This window comes from Eptesicus fuscus, chromosome 7, assembly GCF_027574615.1.
Source record: "Eptesicus fuscus isolate TK198812 chromosome 7, DD_ASM_mEF_20220401, whole genome shotgun sequence".
NCBI classification, from domain to species: domain Eukaryota; kingdom Metazoa; phylum Chordata; class Mammalia; order Chiroptera; family Vespertilionidae; genus Eptesicus; species Eptesicus fuscus.
The window spans coordinates 94,850,920-94,870,196 of record NC_072479.1 but is presented as its reverse complement, the minus strand read 5'-3'; the positions used below and the strand labels follow the sequence as shown (position 1 = coordinate 94,870,196).

Below are 19,277 nucleotides of genomic sequence, written 5' to 3'. Positions count from 1 at the left end.
TAAGGAAAAAAAAAAAAAAAGAACGCCTCCTTCCCACACAGGAGAGGGCAGGAGGGATTCTCCACCTCCTGAGGACTCCCTCACCTGGCCTCCCTGTCCTGCAGGTGTTGGTGGATCTTGAGTAAACCTTCCATGCTACAGTCGAAAGGAAAAAGGCCGGCGTGTTTTGCTGGAAGCCAAATTCCTGGGTCCTGATTCCTTCCTGCTTTCTCTCTCTCCAGGTGCACCCATGCTCTTGTCCTGTGCGTGAGTCTGTAGCTCACCTGCTTTCAGTTGGTGTGCTCTGTGGAGCGGGTTTTGTGTGTGTGTAAACTTTGAAGGTGCAAGTCCACAGAGCTAAGTGAAATCCCAGAGCCTGTCAGTTGCTTGATGCTTAATGGTAACAATTAGCAATGGAAAGTGGTGGCTGGTAGTAGCTGCTAAGGTGGTGAAGAATGTGAACTTGGAGCCAGACCGCCTGCCTGTCAGTCCCGGGCGTGCCACTCATTAGTTGTGTCACCCTTGGCAAGTACCTTAGCCTCCCTGAACTTGAGTTTCCTCACTCGAAAACGGCGGGAGACAGCCTTACAGGGTTGCTGTGTGACTCGATGGAAGTAATGTTTATAAAGGTGTTAGAACCATGCCTGGCATATAAAAACTACTGAGTGTTACCTATTATTCTAGGTTACTTAATTTAATATACAGAGCAGATCCATTTTAGAGAGTGGGGTTTTGTGAATTGCCCTAGATTACACAGCTGAGAAATGGTACGGAACCAAGATTCAAAGCCAGCTCTGTCTGATGACAAAGCCCATGGTATTTCCACCCAGGTTTATGGCCTGCCGGACTCAAGTCATTCAATAATGCCTTTTAGGGTCTCCTCTTTCATGTTCCCTTTTGATTCCCAGGTCCTTTCTAATGCCTCCCTACCTGAACCCAGGCGACTTCCCAGCTCTGTCTTGGTTGCTATCTTGAAAACAAGGCCACAGGCTCTCTAATGCTCAAGGCTTGCCTACTTATTACTACAGGTAAACCGAAGTGCACAAGCCACTTAGCCTAGAAAAGCTTTCAAAGGGGCAGGGGACGCGATCCTGGGGCTCCTTGTTCTGATGGTCAGAGGAAGGCTGATAAGACATGAGAGCCCTCTGCTTCACTCCTGGATAAAGACCATCAACAGTGCCCTTCTTCTGGCTTTCTTCCTTAGTGAAGGTGTGCTGACACCTTTCTTTCCACCTCTTTCCCGTTCTTCCTCTCTCCTGTTTCTCACTCATTCATTCCACACACATTTTTGAGGCATACAGAGGTGGGTAAGTCATAGTCCTTGTCCTCAATCCTCTCATGACCTGGTGAAAGAGACTGGCACACTCATCATATTAAAACACAGTGTTCTGAGTGCAGGGATAGGGATAGGAATGGAGATTAGGGGAGCACCCAGGCAGGATAATCAGGAAGACTTCCTGAAGGAGGTGCTGCCTGAATTGAGACGTTAAGGCACAAGTAACAATTTGCTGGGGAAAGAGGAGGGGAAAGGGCATTTGAGGCAGAGGGGACTGCATGAACCAAAGTCCAGAGGCATAGACTTGGGTGTGGAGGACAGTGGACGGCTGAAGACTGACCCTCAGACAGTTCAGTTTGGGCAGAAGGAATAGCATGGAGGACCTATGGGCATCTTAGAGTTCCAACCTTAACCTTCTGGTAGTGGGTTTCCGGTGAAAGGCTTTAGGCTGGAAAGGGACACTCAGGGTTGTGTTTTAAATCATTCAGTAGAATTCTGCAAGACAAATGGCTTCTCTTCTGCAAAAAAAAAAAAAAAAAAAAAAATTAGGCCATATATAATAATAAAAGTGTAATATGCTAATTAGACCAGACAGCTGAACGACCTTCCAGACATCATTCTGGACATCCTTCTGGACGAAGCCGCGGTGACGGGGGCTGAGGCAGAGGCGGTTAGGGGCAATCAGGCAGGCAGGCGAGTGGTTAGGGGCGATGAGGCAGGCAGGCAAGTGGTTAGGGGCAATCAGGCAGGTAGGCGAGTGGTTAGGGGCGATGAGGCAGGCAGGCATAGTGGTTAGGGACAATCAGGCAGGCACGCAGGCCAGTGGTTAGGAGCCAGCGGTCCCAGATTGCAAGAGGGATGTCTGAGGGGTCCCAGATTGCAAGAGGGTGCAGGCCAGGCTGAGGGACACCCACCCCCCTGCACAAATTTTGTGCACTGGGCCTCCAGTAACAAAATAAAAAGGCAGTGTGGGTGGCATGGGGTTGATTAAGTGTCATATAGTTTGATATGACAACCAAATTATAAAATATGATATTGGAACAATGGGAGAAATTTAATAACACCTGCTTCCTAGATGTGATTAAATTCGTGTTGTTTTCCTAGGTGTGATTGTGACATTATGGTTATGTAGGGGAATGTCCTTGTTCTTAAGAGTTGCACACTGAAGTATTAGAAGCTGAAGTGTCATGATGTCATGATGACATATGTATGTATGGGGGAGGAGAGAAATAAAGCAAATATAGCAACATGTTAGCAAATGATGAATCTGGCCCAGCGTGTATAGGAATTCAGTCTTTCAACTTTCTGATAGACTTGAAAGGTTTCAAGTGCTAAGAAAAATTGAACAAAAAATGAAAGGTACTCAAACGGCATGTATGTTTCAAATTAATTTAATGTAATTATCAAATGACAAAAATAGTCACTATTGTTACAGTTGTGCCAGTGAGAGATTGAGGAAGGAACGGGAGCAGACATCCTTGAGGCAGGAAGGCCAGGTGGGAAGTTACTGCAGAGTCAGCGAGTGAGTGAGAGGAGGCAGCCAGCGAGAGAGATGAGACAGGAGATGGGTTTAAAGACCACTTAGGAGTGAAATTGTAGGAATCGGTGATGGACTGAGTGAGGGATTAGGAGGGAAAAGTTGAAGAGGATGCTTGGAGGACACCAGAGGAGGATTGTCTATGGGGAGGTGCTGTGAACACAGGAGGTTTGAGGTGCTTGTGCACCATCCCCGAGGAGAGTGGCTCACGCACCCCTTCCGTCTGTAAATAGTTTTGAGGGATTATATTGCCAGGCACTTGTACTGGGCATATGGCAATGAACAAAACAGACAAAATTCCCTGCCTTCATGGAGCCTGTAATCCATCATTGGGAGGGCGGACCATACACCAGTAGTGAAATGGGAGCACATTGGATGGTGGCGATTGCTGAGAAGTAATATATGCGTTGCTGGGGTTAGGGGCTGCTGACTAAGAGTCTGAGGGAAGTGAAGGCGTGAGCCAGGTGGATATCTGGGAGTAGTGTTCCAGGTGGAGGGAACAGCATGTCAGGTGGAGGGAACAGCAAGTGTAAAGGCTCAGAGGCAGGAGAACGTCTGGCAAGGAGGCCAGTTGGATCAAGTGAGGCTTACTAGGCCAGGGTAGGACTTTCATTGCTACTCTGAGAGAGACAGGGAGGCTCGGTGTGGAGTCCCACAGGAAGTGTGGAAAGGAGGAGGGATCCGGTGGGTGGGCCTGCACCTCCCATGCACCCAGGCCTCTTCTGGTATAGGAATGAGTCCTAGGGTGCGTTTCCTCCCATGGAACTGTGTTAACCCAGAGGATCCTCTCCCAGGCTCTGCCCCAGACATTCCACAGTTTCTCTTGGCCCCTTATTCTCGCCCCATGGCTGGTCCCTCCAGCTCTTGCCCCTGACTTCCTCCATCAGTTTTCTATCTCCTTACAACTCTGATCCCTCTGCCAAACCCACATGATCTAGGAGCTGCAGGCATTCCCGGAGCACCCACTAAATCAATTAAAATGCTTTTGACTGCAAGTGTGAGAAACACCCATTTACAGCCGCCTCAGCAGCAGGCACCCCTGTCACAGACGCGATGACGTGGGGAAGAGGGAGAGAAGGCATGCGGAATCTGTATACAGCTCCATACTTTTAAAAAATTAAATAAACCCAGCTTTCTTTTTAAAGCACATACTTCTGCAGGACTTCGCTCTGCCCGACGTTCTAAAAGTGGCTCCGGTTTCCTCCAAGAATCTGCTTAGGAATTTCCCTCCTTGGCTCACCACTGCTGCGCCTTGCGATTAAATGTGCCAGTCTTAGTTTCCAGAAGCCTCTTCTTTTGTCATAAAGAGATTTTAGACTCGGCAACGTGCCGGACAGGAGAGAGATCCCCCCCCCCCCCCGCCCCCTCAGATGAGTCAACACTTATGATTTCTGTGATTCTGGCGTAATCTCAGTCATTAGAGTAACCGGGCACTCGGGGGGGGGGGGGGGGGGGGGAGCAGACCAACCTTGCCTGTGAGCCGCACAACTTGATCTGCACCACGCAGTGGCATCTGTTATGGCAACTCACCGGCTCCCTGGGGTCGCCAAAATAGTCTTTCAAGAGCTCCAGCAACCTGTGGGTTAAAGAACATCAGCTTTGAAGTCAGAGAGCCCTTCATCTCAAATCCCTGCTCTGCCATTTACTAGCTGTGTGATTTTGAGCAAGTCGCTGAACCTCTCTGAGCCACAATTTCCTCATTTGAAACTTGGAAATAGTAACGTATCCACCTGAAAGGTGTTGTAAGAATTAAAGGTTAGGGGAGGGTGGGGGTAAGGGGGAGAGGTCAACCAAAGGACTTGTATGCGTGTATATAAGCCTAACCAAAGGACACAGACACCAGGCGGGTGAGGGCATGAGCAGGGGGGGAGGGGGCAAGGGCAGGATAAGGACACATATGTAATACCTTAATCAATAAAGAAGGAGGGGAAAAAGAATTAAAGGAGAGTATGTGTCAGGGGTCCTCAAACTTTTTAAACAGGGGGCCAGTTCACTGTCCCTCAGACCGTTGGAGGACCGGACTATAGTTAAAAAAAAAAACTATGAACAAATTCCTATGCACACTGCACATATCTTATTTTGAAGTAAAAATACAAAACGGCAAAAACACCCGCATGTGGCCCGCGGGCCGTAGTTTGAGGACGCCTGGCCTAGATGGTCAGTATAGAGCTGGGTACAAATGAAGCTTTCAATAAACAGTAGCCACGGTAGTAGCAGTAGTTGGCCCCTGCAAACGGCTCCCTATATGGGCACACCCTTCTGGCCTCAGGGAATATATTTGTAAGGATTTTTAGTTGCAAGACGCTGAACCTCATTTCAAAGCAGTTTAAAGGAAAAAGGCGGAATTTATTGGCTCAGCTAGCTGGCTCACCCAGGGGGGGGACTGACCTCAGGGACTCGGAGCTGGGATCTTTCTGGTCTGTCCCTTCTCCCCCACCCCCACCCCCCAATTCTCTCCCCTGGGACTAGATGGCCTTCCTTCATGGATGGGGTCTGGGGGGGGGTGTAGTTTGTCATGTGGCCAATGACCATTCTAGGCTTATATTGTCTCATAAAGTTAGCTAAATGCCTGTCATCTAAAATCATAAATGGATAAAAAGTACCTGAAACCAACCTCAGAAGAATCCAAAGTAAATTACTGTGTGGGCTCGATTCTTTCCCAGGTGCAAGAGGGGACGAGGACAAGGGTCACTGCCAAGGCGCTCCGAGCTAGCTCCGGGGATCCGGCCTCTATAGCCTCTCTCCGGGGAAAAGAAAGAAAAGGGACATTGTAGCTGGTTGTTTACCCTGAGTTAAGCACTTGAGTCAAAGCCCCATTGAAGTTTCCCCTAGATCCGTGGTCGGCAAACTGCGGCTCGCGAGCCACATGCGGCTCTTTGGCCCCCTTGAGTGTGGCTCTTCCACAAAATTCCACGGCCTGGGCGAGTCTATGTTGAAGAAGTGGCGTTAGAAGAAGTTTAAGTTTAAAAAATTTGGCTCTCAAAAGAAATTTCAATCGTTGTACTGTTGATATTTGGCTCTGTTGACTAATGAGCCGACCACTGCCCTGGATCACTTCCGACGAGTTCTCCCCACACTCCGGTTGAGGAGGACACCCAGGGGTGCTGTGACATCCGCCTGTTGTGTTGGTGTCCCGCAGGCTGTCTGTCACATCGCTAATTTCAAAAGGATATTATTCCCTGGGTGCTGACTGCTGCCTCCAGTCGAACGTCAAGCTCAGTGAAGGGCCTTCATTAAGAAGAATCAACTTAATTTAAAATAAACTTTGAGTTTGCAAGACAAATTGTTATTTATAGCAAATTAACTTTTTTTCTCCTAACATAAAGGAAGTCAGTTTCCAGCTCCTGGGGTGATTGGCAAAATGCCACAAAGAAAGGAATGAACATATAAATGTGAGAAAATTTGATTTTAGATTCACAGACTAAAATGAATTTTATAATGTAAAATTCTTTTCTAATGGTTAATGTCATTTTTTCATCAAAACTGCCCATCTGTCCCATGCTTTTCTTAATGCTCACTGCTTCTTCTTCTTCTTCTTCTTCTTCTTCTTCTTTTTTAAAATTATTTATTGAATTTTAGAGAGAGAGGATTCTATTTTAAACAAAACTTTGTTCTTAATCCACAGGTCACAGTTTTTATCCACATGAACATACATGGCTTTGTTACGAAAAAGTAAGTTTAAAACTTTTGAAAATCATGATTAAAAAATATTTTGAGGACTGTTGTGATGCTGGGTCTTGCCCCCCCCCCCTTTTTATCCCCCCTGAAATCTGCTTTGATTATTATCATGGAGAGTTTTCCCATAGGCAACTCCTGGCATCATCATCATTGTTAAGTATGTTGGTCATAGGTGGACTTATTATGAGAGGGTTCACACGTTTCTATACAACTTGCAAATATTATTTTTGATCTAAATAAAGATTCATGTTCCCATCTAATTTAGCATCTGTAATTTTGTATTCTTACTCTTAAAGAGTTATCTCAAATTAATTATATAATCTCAGATTCTATCAAAACCTGGGTTTGCCCCTGATTTTAGATCCAGTCGTTTGTGAATCTGGAAAGAAACATAGTGACCTAATTGTGTTACTGTTACCCTCAGGGTAGAGTTGCCTGATGTAGCAAATGAAAAGTTAAGATATACAGTTAGATTTGACTTTCAGATAAACTATGAGTAATTTTTTAGTATAACTATATCCCAAATATTTCATGAGACATACTTCTTTTTTTTTTTTTTTAAAGTATTTTATCTGTTAACCTGGCATCAGCAGTAGCAGCCAAGGTTGAAAGGGTCAGATTGTAGTGACATTGGGCCAATTCCCCAAACTGGCTGTGGCAGGTAAATGTTCATCAGGTGTACTGATAAACTATAGAACTTTGTCCCTTACCTTCTGCTTCTCTATAGTTTTGTTTTAAACCAAGTAGTATCTGGTTGTCTCTGGCTGAATCTGATAGCCCAGAGCCAGAGAGGAGGTAGAATCCCTGAGCCTCCTAATGCAGCTCTGGAAGGTATCCGTGGGTACAACTCCTTCCTCCTACAGATTTCACAAATGTGAAGAGAAAAGCCTAGGGGCTGTGAAATAGATTAGGACGAGGCCAATATAAGTAAATATTTTGATGCACAACCGTTGTAAAACCTTTATTGGGATTACCTTGCCTTTGTTAACTCTCAAAATACCCCTGCGAAGTAATGGTTCTTATTACAATTCCCATGTAGCAGATGAGCACACTGAGGCTCAGAGAGGTGAAGGAACCTGTCCAAGGCCACACAGCTAGAAAGTAATAGAAATGAGATTCGAGTCTGACTTCAAGTCCCAGACCTTTCCCCTTCTACCAACATTTTCCGAACTGTAGCATTTGTGCCCCACGTACGGTGATGTCGCACCTTCTCAGTTTTCAGCATCCTTCTGTCCAGTGCATGACTATTTTCTTTAAATGGACTCATTTTAAAAGTCACGAGTGTCCTTTATAATAGGACGTTTATATCTTTACTGTAACTAGAACACCAGTTATCTCCTATCATAAAAATAAGGAAATGATACAACTGTGTGTGGTTAGAACAATGTTATTTAATTCTGGGTAGTTCCTGCATATGAAATTGGGACTGATTTCTCATGCCATGATTTAATGTGACTTAATGCTATGAACACAACCTCCCCCATCATCTCTGGTGCAGCCAGTGGTACACGCTTCCTACTATGGCAACGCTGTTCTGCGTCACCCCACTTCTCAGGAGACCCCAGGGGCCAGGGCCACTGTTCTGGAACAGAGGCTCCTGGAAGCTCAGAACGGGAGCACGTGTAGTTGGGTCTTCTAACCTCTTACCCAAGGCAAACTTTTTCTTTCTTTCTTTTTTTCTTTTAATCCTCACCCGAGGATATTTTTCCATTGATTTTTTAGAGAGAGTGAAAGACAGAGAGATATATCAATGTGAGAGAAACACATCGATTGGTTGCCTCCAGCACACGCCCCAACCAGGGGTCCGGGCCGGGGAGGAGCCTGCAACCGAGGTACGTGCCCTTGACCAGAATCAAACCTGGAACCCTTCAGTCCTCAGGCTGACGCTCTATCCACTGAACCATACTAGCTAGGACAAGGTGAAACATTTTCTGCATGTCATCCTTGACTGGTGGCTGAAGTATCTGAGAAGTAGCTGAGCTCTAATGGCTAAGAACATAAAATAAGTGCGGGCTCATCACTCGTGTTATATAAACGTTGGCTGTTATTCTAAACAAAGTTCATGCACAGAAAAGGCAGCAAGGCAGCATCCTATAGTCATTAAGGTTGTAGCCTCTGCCATCCAACTCCTGGGGTTATCCCTGGATCCTCCTTCAACTGCATGTGCGTGTCCTTGAGTATCAACAGTATTGCAGGGTAAGTCTTTCCTGCGCATGCCATGTGCTTAAAGAAGGCCCCCGGGCCACCACGCCTGTGTATGTCATGGAAGGCAACTCCTTACACGGCGGCTCTGAACTTTTCCACAACTCCAGCTCGATCGGTTGAACTTGTTTCTCTTTTTAATTTCAGTTAACCAGGTGCTGCTGTTCCTGCTGATTGTGACCCTCTGTGGGATTCTGTATAAGAAAGTTCACAAGGGGACTGTGCTCAAGAATGAAGCAGGTATGCTAGGTGAAATAAGCCAGGCACAAAAAGACAAGTAGTGTGTGATTCCTCTTAGGTGAGGTACTTAGACCGTCAAAATCCTAAGACAGAAAGTAGAATGGTGGTTGCCAGGGGCTGAGGGGAGGGGAAGATGGGGAGTTATTGTTTCATGGGTAGAGTGTCAACTTGACAAGATGAAAAGAGTTACAGGGATGGATGGTAGAGATGGCTGGACAACGGGATAAATGTATTTAATACCACTGAACTGTACACTTAAAAATGGTTAAGATGGTAAATTTTATATTGTGTATTTTACCACAATTTTTAAAATATACCCGCTATAATATGAATAAACCTCACAAACATTATGCTAAATGAAAGAAGCCAGACCCAAAATATCACATATTGTGTGATTCCATTTATACAAACTTTCTAGAAAAGCCAAATGTAGAGAGACAGAAGGCAGATTAGTGGCTGCCTAGGGCTAGGAGTGGGAGTGGGCTGACTGCAGACTGCCCCAAGGGAACATGTTGGGGTGATGGAAATGTTCTAAAATTGGATTGTGGTGATGGTTGCACAACTCTATACATTTACAAAAAAATAATTGAACTGTATACTCATAATAAGTAAATACAAAGAAATCTGTATTAGTTTGGTAGGGCTGCCAAAACAAACTACCACAGACTAGGTGGCTTAAACAATGGATATATATTTTCTCAAATTCAGCAGGCTGCAAGTCCAAGATCAAGATGCTGGAAGGATTGGCCTGTCTTGAGGCCTCTCTGCTTGGCTTGCAGATGGCTGCCTTCTTGTTGTGTCCTCATATGACCTTTTCCTGTACATGCGTCCTTGGTATTTCTTCCTCTTCTTTTAAGGATACCAGTCATATTGGATTAAGTGGCACCCCCCCATACCCCCTTCCCACCACTCACCTCATTTTAACTTAAGCACCTCTTTAAAGAGCCTACATCCAAATACTGTTACATTTTGAGGTACTAGAAGTTTGGACTTCAACATAAGAATTTTAGAGGTTCTAGACAATTCAGTATCTAAATTATGCTTCCCTAAAACTATTTTAAAAGAGAGAGAGGCTCTGGCCAGGTGGGTCAGTTGGTTGGAGTGTCCTCCCAATGTGCCAGGGTTGCAGGTTTGATACCTCATCGGGTCAACTAATAAATGCATGAATGAGTGGAGCAACGAGTCAATGTCTCTCTCTCTCTCTCTCTCTCTCTCTCTCTCTCTCTCTCTCTCTCTCCCTCTCTCTCTCAAATAAATAAATAATTTTTAAAAAGATAAAGAATGGAGGTCATACAAGGTCAAATGTTGTCTGAACTTTGAGCTCTGTATTTCTCACATTTCATTCCCTGCCCATAAACCAGCACATTAGATCAGCTAATCCCACTGCAAACGCCTTTATTCATGGAATGAAATGAGTAGCTTTTATAAAGTTGCTAAAATACACATCCTGGCTGATTAATCAGCTAGATACTTTTTTTCAATTTAAAAATTTTATATGTTTTTATTGATTTTAGAGAGAATGAGGAAGGGCGAGGGAGAGAGAGAGAGAAACACTGATAAGCGAAACACATCAACCTGTTGCCTCCTGCAAGCCCTCTACTGGAGATTGAGCCCACAACCTGGGCATGTGTCCTGACCAGGAATTGAACCAGTGAACTCTCGGTGTATGGGATGCCCAACCAACTGAGCCACACCGGCCAGGGCAATCAGCTATGTATGATATAGGGATAGAACCAAAATCACCATTTTTATCCCATTCAGTGTTAAAATAAATCCAGTATTAAGAAATACCATTCAAAAGAATGCAATGTTGACATGGAATGATGTCCATGGTATGTTGAATGGAAAAAGAAAGTTGCAGAAGGCTATGAAAAGTATGGTTTCATTTCAGCAGTTTAAAACAATACACTTATCAATATTTTATATGATAGCCAAGGCTCAAAAGAATGATCAATGATTGATTTTGTCTATCAGTCATGCTTTTTATTTACCTTCTTTCTCTTTCTGTCAACTTTTGAGACACTTGACTAGAAGGCGGATAAGGGAAGGAAGATCACAAGCAGTATATTTATAGCAGTATAGGTGAGGAAAATATTCCAATTCAGGAGGGAAAGTTGAGGAATTGTTGAATCAAATGAAGCTTTTCAGTTCTTCACATATTTTTCAACTGTGTATGTGTTAGGCAAGCGGTCGCCAACCGGTGGTCTGCGGACCACTGGTTGTCCGTGAGGTCCGAAAGGTTGGGGACCGCTGGTTTAAGGAAACCTTTGGAGCAGCGGTTGCCAACTGGTAGTCCATGAGGTTGGAAAGGTTGGCGACTGTTGTTTAGGCTATTCGATTGGCTTCTGTAGGGGAGCTAAAAAGAAAAAAGAAAAAAAAAAAGACTGAAGCAAAATTGAAGTTTATTTTCGCTCTCAAGTGAAGTCTGATGTGTCACTTCCACAGTCATCTAGCTCAAGATTCCTTCTATCTTAGGGTTTTGGTGTTCTCAATAGGTAGCTTCCATCTGTGGTCCAAGGTGGCTGCCATCATAGCAACATTCCAGCCAAGGGGAAGGGAAAAGGAAAGAGGGAGGGTGAGCAAGTTTCTTATAAAAGCAAACCCAGTAGTTGTACACATTACTAACATCCCACTGGTCGGAACCTGACGACATAGAGCTGCAAGGGAGTCTGGAAAATATTCTTAGTGGTTGGCCACGTGCCAGCGAAAATTCCAATGTTCTAAGGGAAGAAGGAAAGACTGGGTATTGGAGAACAATCCACAGCCTCTTCCACGCTCTGCTATCTTCCCTCAGGGGTGTGGAAGACAAGTTTAACTGACTCGACTGTAAAACTCCTTCATGTTCCAAGACACTGGTTTTGATGTTTCCAGATGATGACTCTGGGACTCCCGAGGAACTGGACGATGAGATCCCCGTGGTGATCTGCGCAGCAGCAGGAAGAATGGGGGCTGCGATGGCCGCCATCAATAGCATCTACAGCAACACGGACGCCAACATTTTGTTCTATGTAGTTGGGCTCCGGAACACTCTGTCTCGAATACGGCAAGTTGTATACTATAGATGTTGGAGTTTTCTGCTTTCTTTTGATCTTCCTTGTTTTTTCTTAAATGGATTTCCACCTTTTTTTTTTTTTTTTTTTTCATTTGAGAAATGTCATTCGAATTAAGAAGGGGATGACCTGAGGTTTATTTGGTGACTTGATAAATGTGTTGCCTCACTAAGGAATTTCTAGCAAAGCCTCACTAATTTGGTAGGCCTGTGTGTCATGCTGCAGAATTGAATTGTCTAATGAACTAAAGAACCCCAATCCTTAAACAGTTTATATGAAAGTCATTCTTTCTAAAATGGTTTCTCTTTACTTTCTTAACCTGAAAGAATATTAGTATAATATAATCATTTTAATATGGCACAGAATCATCACTAATTATAATTTTTGAACTGCAAAGTGATATCTTTCGTGTCCCTCACCACACTAAGAAATAAATTGGAGTTGGATTGAGAAGAAATAGACAGAAAATCAAATTTTAAATGTATTATAAAAATGTAGAATAGCCCTAGTTGGTTTGGCTCAGTGGGTAGAGCATCAGCCCTTGGACTGAAGGGTCCCGGGTTCGATTCTGGTCAAGGGCACGTTCCTCAGTTGCAGGCTTGATCCCTGGCCCCAGTCGGGGCATGTAGATGTGTCTCTCTCACATCGATGATCCTCTCTCTTTCTCCTCCCTCCCTTCCATTCTCTCTAAAAATCAATGGAACAATATCCTCAGGTAAGGATTAACAAAACAAGAAGAAAAAGATGGGAAAGATCTCCACCTATTAACAGTGACCATCTCTGGGGAGGATGGAATATTTGGGAAAAGCAGTGATGAAGGGAATTTCAAGGTATCTCAAGTGTTATTCCCATCAATTACAAGAAGAATGTATTTATAGATGGTTTTTATAACCATATTTGTGGGTAGTATCACCATTAGGAGATCCTGAGATATGTAAGACATTCGCTCCTAATCTAAATGGTCCTTGTTTGCTGTGCGTTTGGGGGGATTGTATGTGCTTTCTAGTTTTTTGGGTCTCATTTGTCACTCTTCTTATAATTTACTGTTGCAATCTGAGCTCACTTAGTCTGCCCCTTGTTATCTGTGGGTATAGATAACAAACCCAAAGGATGGCTTGTGTGATATGGTCTGAATAAGGGTCTGTACTTGAACAGTAGTTATGAGCTTCAGGATTGTATGACATTTGAGCAGGGAATGATTTCCAGTTCACCACCCCTTATTTTAAAATATTTTAAAAACTCTTTTCATCCAAGTATAACACAAATACAGGAAATTGTATAAATCCCATGTACAGCTTAGTGAATCGTCACAAATGTGTAATGGACACCCCCCTGGAACAACCACCACGCCAACACTTGGTACGGTCCGTCTTTGTAACTTGGCCATTCTGAGGAGAGCCAGCAGTGTCTCATTGTGGGTCCCCTTATTTCTAATGAGGCTGAGCACTTTTTCACACATTTCTTGGCTGTTTGGATATGCATGCCTGAGTCTCTTGCCAATTTTTCGGTTGGGTTGACTTCTTATTGGCATGACTGCCTCCCACCCGCAGCTTTATTGAGAAATAATTGATATAATACATTGTGTAAATGGCTGATTTTTATGGTTCAAATTGTGCAGGTCTAAATTTTGTTGAGAAGATTTAATTCCTTTGTCGATTTTTAAAAAAGTATTTTTATTGATTTCAGAGAGGAAGGGAGAGGGAGAGAGAGATGGAAACATCAATGATAAGAGAGAATCATTGATTTATTGCCCCCTGCACACCCCATACTGGGGATTGAGCCTGCAACCTGGGCACGTGCCCTGACTGGGAATTGAATCTTGACCTCCTGGTTCATAGGTTGAAGATCAGCCATTGAACCATGCTGGCCAGGACCTTTGTCAATTTTCAATCAACAAGAAATACTACTATGTGTGGCTTACGTGTTGGAAATTTTATTTTGAGATGATTTCTTACAAGAAATCTCTTATTAGTTAGATTAAAAGATAGATATTCTGGCCTGGCCTGGCCGGTGTGGCTCAGTGGTTGAGCATTGACCTAGGAGCTAGGAGGTCACGGTTCAATTCCCGGTTAGGCCATATGCCTGGGTTACAGGCTCAATCCCCAGTGTGGGGCATGCAGGGGGCAGCAGATCAATGATTCTCTCTCATCATTGATGTTTCTCTCTCCTTCTCCCTTTCTCTCTGAAATCAATATATATATATATATATATATATATATATATATATATATTTTTAAAGATAGAAGTTCTGTAAGACTGAGAAAATGTGAGGGGAGAAGGCAGGGAATGAGGAGGGATGGGGAAGACAGAGACAGAGACAAAGAAACACAGGTAAATTCAAATGGCCGTGGAGTCAAAAGGGCAGGGCAAAGGTGACGTCAGTCACTGTAGAAGGTTGAGAATGTCCTGCTTCGTTTCTTAACATTACATAGTTGCTGACATGTGGCATGGATGGTACTGGCAACTAAAGATGCCGCTTTATAAGAAAGGGGAATGCTATGTTCTTCCCGTTACCTGTGGAGAGGACATAGATCTGGGGAGATATTTGGTTATTGCTATTTTGTTTTATTTCTTTTGCAGAAAAAGTTATGTGAATAATAATAATAATAATGATGATGATGATGATGATGGAAAGATTTAAACCAGACCAGATGGGGGAAAAATTGGGAATTACAGACTAAACTCTACTAAGGTTATACATATTTTATTTTTAACTTTCTAGGGAGCCACTGGATTGAGGCAATAGTCCAATTGAGGAAAGATGGGATGTGTATGCTAGAGGTGGTTTCTTATTTTGTTTTGTTTTATCTCTTTAGAAAATGGATCGAACATTCTAAATTGAGAGAAATAAACTTTAAAGTCGTGGAATTCAACCCGATGGTCCTCAAAGGGAAGCTCCGACCAGACTCGGCGCGGCCGGAGTTGCTGCAGCCTGTGAGTAGGACTGTGCGGTGCTGGGGGCGGCCCTTGGTGAGCCCCTGTTCGGTATGGAGTGCTCGCCACTGGGATGCGGACAGAGTAGCTCTGAAGCCTCACGGTTGTTAGATCTTCACCAAACTCTGCTTCTTTGTAATTTGTAAGTCACTTGCTCCAGAAAGGGTTTAAGATGGTTTACATCAACATAACAGAGTAGCCAAAGAAGAAATGAAGCATAAGAAAATGTAGGATGCATCTATGTGTGTGAATATGCCTGAGGGGTGGGGGAAGGGGCCACATAGTGAGGCCAGGAAAAAATATTCCCAACCCCACAGGCTGCTGAGATTGGGCGTAACATTTATCTTGCAATATCCCAACAACCAAGGAAAACCGGTAGCATGACGGATTATATACTTCCTAGTATCGACTAAGATAATATTTTCAGAAGACACCAGCTCTTTTCCTAGCTTTGGAATCTTAAGGTATTTTACTGCAAGAGTTCTTCCCAAAGGGACCGACCCTCTTCTGCAAAAATAGTGGTGTGTCGATGGCAGATTTACAGGAAATGTAGCCACCTTCTACATATACTTCCTACTTAAACCCATCCTTGAAAATGTACTCAATTCTAAGCCCTCTGTCTAATGACATGATCTTTCCTCAATTCTAGATATTATTGGAGTGCGAGCTGAGCTGAGCTGGGCCTTTGGATTAAGCTGTGTGGTGGCTAATAAAACTCCCACCCTCCACCAATGCTCCTCTATTTTCTGGTTCAAGGAGCTGAGATTGAGCTTACTGTTGAGGATGATGCCTGTGTGTGTGTGCATGCATGTGTGTGTGTGTGTGTGTGTGTGTGTGTGTGTGTGTGTAAGTCTGATTTAGCTCACCGTGAAGCATAGTAACCTCCATCTTGGGTAAAAACTGCTGTCTAAAATTTAACCCTGCTATTTTGGCTTCTGTAAACGTTTGCTTGCTTAAATAATAGGGAAAAATAAGACTACTCCCCATTCCAGAGAGGCCATAAACTATGCCCCAGACAGAGTTGTCAGTGCTGGTGCCGGGCCAGGCCTTGAAATATAGTCTCACAGCCTGTCCCAGCACACAGGACTTTTTCTCAGAAGGTCTGGAAGTCTCATTCCAAATTTGGGAGACAAAGAGCTGAAAAACGTATAAATTTGGGAGACTTCCACCATATTTGGCCCCAGAATTTGAGAAGCAAGATTTTCATCTGGGCCCGCTAGCGCTAGCGAAATGAACAGGACACCAAATAAATGTGGCTTATTGATTAAGGCGTCTTCTGATTTACAATATAACAGTAGTCAAATTCCTGAAGGTAGAGGGAGACAGGCAATCTGTGGCCTGAAGATTCAGGAGGAAGCCTCTGCGGCTCCCACTGAACCCCAGCACCCTTGGAAGACACTGCGCCGTGCGCCTCTTCTCCACCCTCGCTTCTTTTGTTGTTTCACAGCTGAACTTTGTTCGGTTTTATCTCCCTCTGCTGATCCACCACCACGAGAAAGTCATCTATTTGGACGACGATGTCATTGTACAAGGTATACTCGCCGACGGCCCGGAGCTTGGAAAAGGAGCCGCTGATGAGTAGAATGACTGTCTCTCTTCATTTTCCAAAGAGTTAGCTGCCCAGTGATTTTTTTCCCCTGCTTATTAAATTTGGGAGTATAGCATTGTTGCAAATTCAGGAATATTTTGAAAACAGGGGTTGATACCCACTTCCCTGGACAGTCCAGTTGAGTGTTTGAGAGCCACTCGCAGATGGTTAAAGATTGAGATAAATAGCTTGGTTGCCTTTTCCATCCTCTGTACCCCTAAAATGTATGGAGAGATAGTCTCACTGGTGACTTTCTTAGGACTAAGTTTTAGTGTTTACATGCAAATAAGACAGCCCTGGCCGGTGTGGCTCGGCTGAGCATCGTCCCATGCACCGAAAGATCACCAGTTCAGTGCTTACGAGAGAGACAACTCATCAACGTTTCTTCTCACATCAATGTTTCTCTCTCTCTCCCTCTCCCTTCCTCTCTGTAAAATCAATTAAAAAGATATTAAATGCAAATAAGATAAGCATCGGTGGGGTACCTACATAGCAATAGAAATAAAGACAGTTGTCCGATGCCCAGCTGAGCTTCTTATCAAGTGGCTTTCTACATTGAGCTGAGCTATTCTTGTTCAGTAAATTGCCAAGCCACATGAAATCGGGGATCGAGCACTTCTCCCCCACAGCAAAACCAGGGATTAGCCTAAACTCTGAGGCTCTGTGCAGCCCTAGAACTAACGCTGCCCGCTCTGAACTGCTGGTGTTTCTAAATGCAGGGGACATCCAGGAGCTGTATGACACCGCCTTGGCCCTGGGCCACGCGGCCGCCTTTTCAGATGACTGTGATTTGCCCTCGCTCCAGGACAGGCACAGGCTTGTGGGGCTGCAGGTGAGCACACGGTCTCAGAAACCCTGCCTTCGCCCTTCCCCCTCCCCTAACTCAGGATGAGTGCAGGGCACCTCGGCACCTCGAGAGCCCCGCCCGTCTGGATTGCTGGAGGCGGAAGCCAGGGGCCTGTGTTTCCATGGACATCCCAGCTCCACTCCGAGGTGACTCCGGGGCAAGTTCCTGAACCCTGCAGGAGCCACTTTTCTTATCTGAAACATGGCAACAATAATATCCATGTTATCGTGTCTTTGTGAGCGGTGATGAAATAGCAGGTCTGGTCTTTAGTGTAGGCACCAGGAGTGATAGTTATCGAGGTCCCTCTTAACCTCCCTTTCTGTCAGAGGTGGTGTTTTCTGTGAAAGAGACTTGCTGAGTCTTTGGTTCTGCTTTCAGAGTTTGTTTTTAAAATATATTTTATTGATTTTTTACAGAGAGGGAGAGGGAAAGAGAGTTAGAAACATCGATGAGAGAAAAAACATCAATCAGCTGCCTCTTGCACACCCCCTACTGGGGATGTGCCCACAACCAAGGTACATGCCCTTGAACTGGAATCGAACCTGGGACCCTTGAGTCCGCAAGCCGAGGCTCTATCCACTGAGCCAAACCGGTCAGGGCCTGCTTTCAGAGTTTTAGCCATTGCTTCCCCCTCCACCCCCCACCCCCACCTCCCCTCAGTAGAGGGAAATGCTGCTTTTGTTCAAGGGTAAAGAGCTCCTTACCTGGGTGGAAATGAGAAAAGGTGAACCTGTACATAATACCGAAACCAAAAGAATGGCTTTAAATTGCAAGGTGCTATTAAGAATCGGATGTTGTTCTTCAAAAGAGTTCCAGGGAATAATTTTTAAATGTGTGACATTCAAGAAGGGACATGCTGCCGAAGCCGGTTTGGCTCAGTGAGCGTCGGCCTGCGGACTGGGGGGTCCCGGGTTCGATTCCCGGTCAAGGGCATGTACCTTGGTTGCGGGCACATCCCCGGTGGGGGCTGTGCAGGAGGCAGCTGATCGGTGTTTCTCTATCATCGATGTTTCTGACTCTCTGTCCCTCTCTCTTCCTCTCTGTAAAAAATCAATAAAATATATTAAAAAAAAAGAAAAAAAAAAAATAGAAGGGACATGCTTTAAGGCCTAGGCTCTGGGCCAGACCCGACTTGGTCAAGATCTCAACTCCATCACTTAAGTAGCTTGGGGCAAGTTACTTAACCAATTGTTTTCTCCTTTATTTGTCAAATAGAGGGGAGTCGCTGTGAGAATTGGGTTAGTTAATACATGTGAAGTTATGGCACACACTTAATGAGGTAATGCATGTGCAGTTCTTAGAAAGGTGCCTGGCACATAGAAAGCGCTCAAGTATGTCTATTACTTCCGTGTCATGTTAGAGCACTCCACTGTGGTAGATTACGGCAGCCCATGTGTGTGAAACATTATGTCCTGCCTGGTGTGTTACATTCATCCAGCTATGTACTGAGTGCTTCCTATGTGCCTGACAGTTTTAGGTACTAATAATACGGCAAACAAAACTAAAATCCCTGCCTTCGCATAGCTTACATTCTAGTGGGAAGACAAGATACTTAACAGAGGATCAGGGTGGAGGTGGGCTGTATTTTAGGGTGGTCATGGAAGGCTCCTCTGAGATGGTGTCGTGAACCTATACCTGAAAGAATGAAGGGAACCACTTAAGCAGGGAGAACAACATTCCAAGAAAATGTTGCCAGCAAGTGCAAAGGTCCTGAGGCAGGGGTGTGTCTGGCGGATTAAAGAACAAGGAGGTCGATGTGGCAGAGGGATCCAGAGGGAGAATAATGGACATTGGGGAGCAGATGGTATAGGGCAGGGCAGGCCATTTTAGGAACTGCGGCTTTTACTCTGAAAGAGATGGAAGGCATTAGAGGAGCTTGGAGCAGATGAGTAACAGAGACAGAGGGGGGATGAAAGGGGTGGAAGAAGCAAGAACACCGGTTAGGA

At 44.6% G+C, this 19,277-nt stretch overlaps 1 protein-coding gene across 6 annotated transcripts in view; it reads left to right on the top strand.

Moving 5' to 3' along the window:
- GLT8D2 (glycosyltransferase 8 domain containing 2) overlaps window positions 1-19,277 on the top strand; it is a 41,916-nt gene that overhangs the window by 16,473 nt on the left and 6,166 nt on the right. For all 6 annotated transcript variants that reach the window (XM_054719418.1, XM_054719416.1, XM_054719419.1 and 3 more), the window contains 6 exons: window positions 6,418-6,464; window positions 8,820-8,912; window positions 11,784-11,955; window positions 14,779-14,896; window positions 16,344-16,428; window positions 17,204-17,316. In XM_054719418.1, the coding sequence (XP_054575393.1) occupies window positions 6,446-6,464; window positions 8,820-8,912; window positions 11,784-11,955; window positions 14,779-14,896; window positions 16,344-16,428; window positions 17,204-17,316 (600 nt within the window). In that variant the 5' untranslated portion in view covers window positions 6,418-6,445. The remainder of the gene's footprint in view (window positions 1-6,417; window positions 6,465-8,819; window positions 8,913-11,783; window positions 11,956-14,778; window positions 14,897-16,343; window positions 16,429-17,203; window positions 17,317-19,277) is intronic.